The sequence below is a fragment of the Garra rufa genome, chromosome 15, assembly GCF_049309525.1.
Source record: "Garra rufa chromosome 15, GarRuf1.0, whole genome shotgun sequence".
NCBI lineage: Eukaryota > Metazoa > Chordata > Actinopteri > Cypriniformes > Cyprinidae > Garra > Garra rufa.
The window spans coordinates 40,784,199-40,793,090 of record NC_133375.1 but is presented as its reverse complement, the minus strand read 5'-3'; the positions used below and the strand labels follow the sequence as shown (position 1 = coordinate 40,793,090).

General features: G+C 28.8%; 1 protein-coding gene across 1 annotated transcript in view; it reads left to right on the top strand.

The window, feature by feature from the left end:
* Nucleotides 1–8,892, top strand: part of gcn1 (GCN1 activator of EIF2AK4) — a 76,281-nt gene that overhangs the window by 48,034 nt on the left and 19,355 nt on the right. The window contains exons 35-45 of the mRNA XM_073819894.1: nt 5–60; nt 208–276; nt 371–509; nt 646–842; nt 2,461–2,603; nt 2,688–2,805; nt 2,970–3,185; nt 4,985–5,149; nt 5,231–5,392; nt 7,104–7,196; nt 7,685–7,828. Coding sequence (XP_073675995.1) covers nt 5–60; nt 208–276; nt 371–509; nt 646–842; nt 2,461–2,603; nt 2,688–2,805; nt 2,970–3,185; nt 4,985–5,149; nt 5,231–5,392; nt 7,104–7,196; nt 7,685–7,828 — 1,502 coding nt within the window. The remainder of the gene's footprint in view (nt 1–4; nt 61–207; nt 277–370; nt 510–645; nt 843–2,460; nt 2,604–2,687; nt 2,806–2,969; nt 3,186–4,984; nt 5,150–5,230; nt 5,393–7,103; nt 7,197–7,684; nt 7,829–8,892) is intronic.

The window sequence follows — 8,892 nt, the reverse complement described above, 5'->3', positions numbered from 1 at the left end:
AAAGGAATTGTTGCAGTCCAAAGAGCCAAAAGCGTCACTGCAAACAAACAGACAAATATTGTCAGAATAAAATGCTTTTACTCAAACCATTTTAGGCCTTATTGACAGTAATTTCAGATAGAATCACCTCTTAACTGTTGTAAATCACTGTACCTTGACTTAAGTGATGCTTTAATATCTTTTTTTATGTGCTGTATTTGTTTGCAGGATCTGTCTCCATATCTGCCCAGCGTGATTCCAGGACTCAAAGCGTCTCTGTTGGACCCTGTGCCTGAGGTAATATCATCCGCACTGATCCGTGGGAACTCTTAAACCTGCTGGCATTAGCTGTGTTATATGTGAATGTGTTTTAATGGTGTCTGTCGATCAGGTTCGAACCGTGTCGGCTAAGGCTCTGGGTGCCATGGTGAAGGGAATGGGTGAGTCCTGCTTCGACGATCTGCTACCGTGGCTCATGGAGACACTAGCGTCCGAGCAGAGCTCTGTGGATCGATCCGGTGCCGCTCAAGGTGAGAGAACCATTACTGCACCATTAGAGGGCAGCAGAGAGCTGCAGAACACATAATACACCTGAAAATGTGTGTTTGTTTTTTTCCTTTACTGTATTAATATTGTTCGTCATTCCACTTTATCTGCATCTCTTAGGTCTTGCTGAAGTTATGGCAGCATTAGGTGTGGAGAAACTGGAGAAACTGATGCCAGATGTGGTTCAGACGGCCAGTAAGGTGGACATCGCCTCTCACGTCAGAGACGGATACATTATGATGTTCATCTACCTCCCTCTGACCTTTGGGGAGAAATTCACCCCGTATGTTGGTCCCATCATTCCCTGCATCCTCAAGGTGAGACGGCATGATTTAATGGATTTTAATCATTGCACATTGTTTATATATTTATTTTCTTGAATATTAAGAAAGCAAACAACCTCCTAATATTGAAATAAATATTTAATATATTATTAATATTTTAATATATTAATATTTAATATTTATATATTTGCTTTCTTAATATTCAAGAAAATAAATATTGAGATTTTTTAAAATAATATTCAATATAAATCAATAAATCAATGTTTATTTTCATAATCTTTATTTGAGAGAAGGAATATTAACGTAATGCTAAAACTAATAAATTAAGAAAATATTCATTTTCTTAGCAGATGTTGCTAGTTATTTTGTGTGTGTGTGTGTGTGTGTGTGTGTGTGTGTGTGTGTGTGTGTGTGTGTGTATATGCAGTATATATAAAATGACCCTAATTTATTTTTTATATATATAATGTTGAGGGTTTACTGTCTTAATAATCCATTTTAAACTAATATTTAATAATTTAATAATATTTAAACTAATATTAAGTTAAATTATTATAAAATGTTATAACTTAAAAGAATATGAGTTCAAGAAGGTTTAACAAACTGTTAAATTGTTAAAAATAACTATGAAGATGTTTATTTTAATGTATCAAAATGTCTTAAAAATAAAACATTATTAAACTAATATTTAACTTGAGGTTTTTCTTTATTTCAGAACTATTACATTTATTTTCTTAATAATAAATTAGTAGTAAACACATTAATATTATAAAGTTTATTATATTATAAATATAAAGTATTTTCTTTAATTATGTAAAAAATGTGTAAACATTTTATTATTAACCTAATTAATAAATTAATTATGGTAATTAAAATAAATTAGTATTTATTGTCATGAAAATAGATTTTTGATTTAATGTACATAAAAATGTTTACTTAATATTTAAGAAAATAAGTATTGAGATATTCTTTTTTAATAATAAATCATTATTAAACTAACATTTAACTTTTTCTTTCTTTATTTGAGAAATATTACAACATTTATTTTCTTAATAATAAATTAAGTTAATACTTAAAAAAATATATTAATTATTTAAGTAATGTTAAAATATTTATTTAAATTATTATTAATCTAATTAATAATGTAAATTAATTGTTAAATATTACAAAAATAAATAAATGAATGCTTATTTTAATTTTTTCTGCAAATTTTTATTCGAGAGAAGGATTATTAAATGAATATTAAAAATAATAAATTAAGATTTTTTTAGCAGGTGTTGCTTTTTTTGTGCAAAGATGGGTCAATTCAAAAAAAGAATTATTATAGAATAAATATATTATATAATATAACTAATTATTGGATAATTGTTGGTTAATAATATTAAGAAAAGTATCATTAACTGGTAATGTCCCAGTCTACTCTTTAATTTAGCTGAAGGGATAGTTCACCCAAACTGTAAACTCTAAAGTTTCTTCTTTTTAACAGAAAAGATATTTTAAAGCATGTTGGTAACCAAACAGCTGCTGGTACCCCTTGACTGCCATTCATCTTTTATTGGTTATTTATACTGTTTATACATGAAAATTGTTTAAGTCTCCTAAACTTAGATAAGCCAGTCTATTTGAAAGATGATTCTGTGTTTGTGTTCAGGCTCTGGCCGATGAGAACGAGTACGTGCGAGACACGGCCCTGCGCGCTGGCCAGCGCATCGTCAGCATGTACGCCGAGACGGCCATCGCTCTACTGCTGCCAGAGCTGGAGCAGGGCCTGTTTGACGACCTCTGGAGGATCAGGTAGAGCACAGCCACACATCCATCACTTCAGAAGATGGTTGTTATAGCGATGGATGCTGATGCTGAGTGTTTGTGTTCTTTTAGATTCAGCTCGGTGCAGTTGCTAGGCGACCTGCTGTTCCATATCTCAGGGGTAACGGGAAAGATGACAACAGAGACGGCATCAGAGGATGACAATTTTGGCACGGCCCAGTCCAATAAGGTAACCGTAATGAGCCTTAAAACAGACCACAGCACCCGTACGTTCGGGACAGGGGCTGACGGCCGTGCTTATGTTAGAAGACCAAAATATATACCTCGCTTCCTGTTGTGCTTGTGTTCTGGGAAACTCTGTGTGTAAATGTTGTTTTTAATAACTATCCCCAGGCCATTATTGGAGCGCTGGGCGCAGAGAGACGCAACCGTGTGCTTTCCGGGCTCTACATGGGCCGCTCAGACACACAGCTGGTGGTCAGACAGGCGTCTCTCCATGTGTGGAAGATCGTGGTGTCAAACACGCCGCGAACGCTTCGAGAAATCCTGCCCACCCTCTTTACACTGCTGCTGGGCTTCCTGGCCTCTACCTGTCCAGACAAGAGAACGGTACAATCCAATGGCAAACTATAGTCCTTTTAGATTTTGTGGCCTAAAAAAGATGAATACTTGTTTTTGGAGGTTTGTTTTTTCATGTTAACAACTACATCTCAATTTGTAGTAGGAGTTTTATAGATTTTGAGGAATAAAATACAGTAATGCTGTTTCTCTCCTGTAAGAATATGACATTAAGAAGGTTAACATAAACCGTTAAAATTGTAAAAAAAAAAAAAAAAAAAAAAAGTTTTATTTTCTAAATAAAATTAATTAATGTTTAAATTACGATTTTTTTTAAATAATAAATTAAGGATTTTTTTGTCAATTTTAATATTAAGAAAACTTCTACTTTAATGTTATCTCTAGTTAATGTTTATTTCCTAAATATTAAGAAAATGTTAAGAAATGTATTTTCTAAATTGAGAAAACTAGTTTAGTTTAATATGAGGAAAATATTAGTTTGGTAATATTAAAGAAAAATATAACAAATTATTATAATAATTAATATTTCAAATTATTTTCTTAATAGTATTTTCTTTAGTATTTTTTATAATTAAAGTATTAAGAATGTTTTTGTCATACATATTATTGTTATTTAATATGATAGTATGATAATAATATATATTTTAATATAAATATGAATGTTTTATTATTACATTTATTTTTGTTATTATTATTATAGTAATGTTTGAATTCATATTTAATTTCTTACTTATTTGAGAAAATATTTTAATAAAAAATTGCGATAATATTTTTAAAATAATGTTTATTTTACATAATGTATAATCTTAATAATAAATTTAAGTATTTGTTCATATTAATTAATTATTTTAATTTATTAATTTAGGAACAATTTTTGTAATGGCTTATTAATGTTGTTATTATTAATATTATTATTAATTGTATCATTGTTGTTATTATTATAGTAATTAATTTAAAGTAATGTTTATTTTATTAATATTTATTGAGAAAATACTAGTTAATATAATTTGTTAGAAAATTTAAATGTTTAATATTTAGGAAAAATGTATACATTGCAATATTATTTAAAATAATGTTTATTTTCTTTCGTATTTCAGTTGTCCTAAGACAAGAATGGGTATTGTTTTGGTTTTAGGACAACTTTGATGAAGGGTTTTGCTCCACTACTGTATTAAGAAACATAGTATCTTCATAATTTTGCATTTGTACATTTTAAATATATAAAAAAAAAGAAAATTATTATGTTAAATTAATTTAATTAAAATATTAATGCTTAAATCAATGTTTTATAATATGTATGTGATGATAAAATGAAAATATTTATAATATTTAAATATTGCTTTCTCAATATTTAAGAAAAAATAATAAATTATTAAAATAATATTTAAATAATATGTGACCCTGGACCACAAAACCAAGCTTTTCATTGATGTATGGTATGTTAGGATAGGACAATATTTGAAAATCTGTAATCTGAGGGTGCAAAAAAAATCTAAATATTGAGAAAATTGCCTTTAAAGTTGTCCAAATGAAGTTCTTTTTATATCAAATATTAAGGTTAGATATATTTTCGGTACGAAATATCTTCATGGAACATGATCTTTATTTAATATCCTAATGATCCTAATGGCATAAAAGAAAAATCAATCATTTACAATGCATTTTTGGCTATTGCTGGCTATTGACTTATGACTGGTTTTGTGGTTCAGGGTCACATATTTAAAAATCGAGAAAGTAATTGATGAAGAATCAGTCCATGTTTCTCTAAAGAAAAAATTTAATGCTTTTATTGCTTCTGCTAATGTCCATGTTTCCCATCTGTCCTCCAGATCGCTGCTCGTACTTTGGGTGACCTGGTGAAGAAACTAGGTGAGAAGATCCTGCCTGAAATCATTCCCATCCTGGAGGAAGGTCTGCGCTCAGACAAGAGCGACGAGAGGCAGGGCGTGTGTATCGGCCTCAGCGAGATCATGAAGTCCACCAGCAGAGACGCAGTGAGTTTTCAACTAATAAAAGATGCTCAGCAGGTTCATTCTGTTCATGTCATTGTGGTAAAGCAATGTTTTTTGTGTCAGGTTCTGGTGTTCTCAGAGTCTCTGGTTCCCACCGTGCGTAAGGCTCTGTGTGATCCTCTGGAGGAGGTTCGTGAAGCGGCTGCCAAAACCTTTGAGCAGCTCCATGCCACCATCGGTCACCAGGCCCTCGACGACATCCTGCCCACGCTGCTCAAACAGCTGGTACTGCCTCCTTTCCACAATCCTTGCCTTTATTTTGCATTGCTGAGAAGTTAACAGAAACACACAAACAAAAAAATCTGGCTGACCCCAAACTTTTAAACAATGGTGTATTTCCCTACTTTTTAATTGCCAGTTTCCATTCAACCAAGCTGCTTTAAAACAGTATGAAAATATCTTCGTAATTTTATATTAATTAGATTTTTGTTGTTACAGAGTAATTATTATTTAAATTAATGTTTCTTAATATTTTTTGAGAAAATATTTGTTAATATTAATAGTATGAAAATCTTTACATTATTATTATTATTAATGTTATTATTATAGTAATTCATATTTACATTCATGTTTTTCTTAGTATTTATTTAATACAATTTTTGTTAATATTAATAGTAAGAAAATTTTACGTTGTTAATACTTTTAAAACAATAATAAATTGCAATAATATTTAAAATAATGTTTATTTTACATTGTATAATCTTATTTTAGAATCTTAAATATTTGTTATTATTAATAGTATGAAAATGTTTACATTATTATTATTAATAAATGTGTTGTTGTTATTCTAGTAATTTATATTTACATTGTTTTTCTTAGTATTTATTTAATAAAATATTTGTTAATATTAATAGTAAGACAATTTTACGTTGTTAATATTTTTAAAACAATAATAAATTGCAATAATATTTAAAATAATGTTTATTTCACATTATGTATAATCTTATCGAATAATCTTAAATATTTGTTATTATTAATAGTATGAAAATGTTTACATTGTTAATATTTAAGAAACAAATTGCAATAATATTTAAAATATTGTTTATTTTCATATTTATTTGAGAAAATTAAAATTAAGAAACATATTTTCTAAATAATAAATGTTGTGTTTGTTAATTTTAATATTAAGGAAATATTAACTTTCCTAGTATTTAGGAAAATTATTAATACTATTATTATTGTTATCGTAATTAATGCTTAAATTAACAAAAACACACACAAAAAAATCTGGCTGACCCCAAACTTTTAAACAATAGTATAGTTCCCTACTTTTCAATTGTCAGTTTCGATTCATACAAGCTACTTTAAAACAGTATGAAAATATCTCCTTTATTTATTATTTAATTTTAATATTGTTATTAATTTTTATTGTTGTTGTTACTGTTTGAGTAATTATTATTGAAATTAATGTTCGTTTTCTTAATATTTTTTGAGATAATATTTGTTAATATTAATAGTATGTTTATTATTAATAAATGTGTTATTCTAATAAATCATATTTACATTAATGTTTTTCTTAGTATTTATTTAATAAAATATTTGTTAATATTAATACTAAGACAATTTTACATTGTTAATATTTTTAAAACAATAATAAATTGCAATACTATTTAAAATGTTTATTTTACATTATGTATAATCTTATTTTAGAATCTTAAACATTTTCTTAATAATAAATGTTGTGTTTGTTAATTTTAATATTAAGGAAATGTTAACTTTCCTAGTATTTAGGAAAATTATTATTACTATTATTATTGTTTTCGTAATTAATGCTTAAATTAACAAAAACACACACAAAAAAAAATCTCGCCGACCCCAAACTTTAAAACAATAGTATAGTTTCCTACTTTTCAATTGCCAGTTTTGATTCATACAAGCTACTTTAAAACAGTATGTCTGGTAAAAAGCACTGAAATGTTCTTGCTTTTTGTTCCAGGAGGATGAAGAGACGTCAGAGTTTGCGTTGGATGGATTAAAACAAGTAATGGCTGTGAAGAGTCGATCTGTATTGCCTTACCTGGTGCCTAAGGTAAGCTCACTTTACTTCAAAGGGTACCGCAAGTTCTCCATATTTTAAAGGTTTGATCTCACAAACCTTGCAAAATGTGTTAAATCTATGCCACTAATTCTATCTGTCCAATACTGTGTAAATCCAACCAGTGTTGTTTTATTGCCATTGATATACTATAGAGACAGAGCGCATTTATATATAAATATATATGTTATTATTTTTATTTTATTTTATTTTCACATTTCAAATGACAAAAAGGTTTATGATTTTAGTTTTCGTTAACGATAACTCTTAATCTGACTTTATGCATTCTGATTTCAGGGCATTGCATAAACCCAGCCAATCAGATTAGATCTTGCTGTTTCTTAGGAAGCTCTTGCCATTATTGTGTGCATCAGACTGTCTGTCTCTCAGACTGAGATCAGAATATTTCTTGCACTTTTTTGCTGTTAATTTCGGACTATTCCAGGTAGTGTTATTTAACGCTTTATTTTTATCCTCTGTAGCTGACGGCTCCTCCTGTAAACACACGTGTTCTCGCCTTCCTGTCTGCGGTGGCGGGAGACGCTCTGACGCGACACCTCGGAGTGATTTTACCCGCGCTGCTCTCCTCTCTCAAAGAAAAGCTGGGCTCAGAGGAGTGCCTGCAGGTGAACATGACAGCTGTCACATACATTGCCAGTCAACAAATTGTAATAATTAAGATATTTTATTGTCTTCTGCTCGCCGAGGCTGCATTTATTTGATCAAAAAATGTGTAAAAACTGTAAAATAATTTGAAATATTTTTACAATTTAAAATGTTTTTTTTTTTCATTTGAACATGCAGTAAAATTTAATTTATTTCTGTTCTCTTTAAAGTTACATGATCCTTCAGAAATCATTCTAATATGCTGATTTGCTGCTTAAGAAACATTTCTGATTATCAATTTTGAAAAAAATCTTGCTGCTTCATATTTTTGTGGAAATCATGATACACTACTATTCAGACGTTTTGGTTAAATAAATAAAATAAAAATAATTATACAGAATTTTTGATCAAATAAACACAGCCTTTGTGAACCGAAGAGTCTTATTTAGAAAATATTAAATAATCATAAATATTCTTATACTTTTGATTAGTAAGATACACTACGGCTTAAGTTTGGGATCAAAACTTTTTAAAGAGGTTTCTTATGCTTATCAAAGCTGTGTTCCTTTGATCAAAAATACAGAAATGTAAAATTGTGAAATATTATTACGATGTGAAACGATGCTTTTCTATATTAATATACAGTAAAACTTAGTTTTTAGCTGTAATTAAATGAGCATTTTCAGAATAATTACTGCTGTCTTCAGCGTTGCATGATCCTTCAGAAATCATTCTAATATGCTGATTATTATCAGTGCTGGAAACATTTTTTTGGAAACTGATGCCTGTTTCAAGATTCTTTGATCAATAAAAGGTTAAAAGGAACAGCATTTATTTAAAATAGAAAGGTTTTCTAACAATACACACTCTTGTTCAAAAGTTGGGGTCAGTAAATTTTTATTCTTTCTCTTTTTGAAAGAAATTAATACTTCTATTCACCAAGGATGTGTTCAGTTATTCGAAAGTGATAGCATAGATTTACATTGTTAGAAAATATTTATAGTTTGAATAAATGCTGTTGTTTTTAACTTGTAATTAATCAAAGAATCCTGAAAAAATAACTGTTGATACTTTTATAACATTG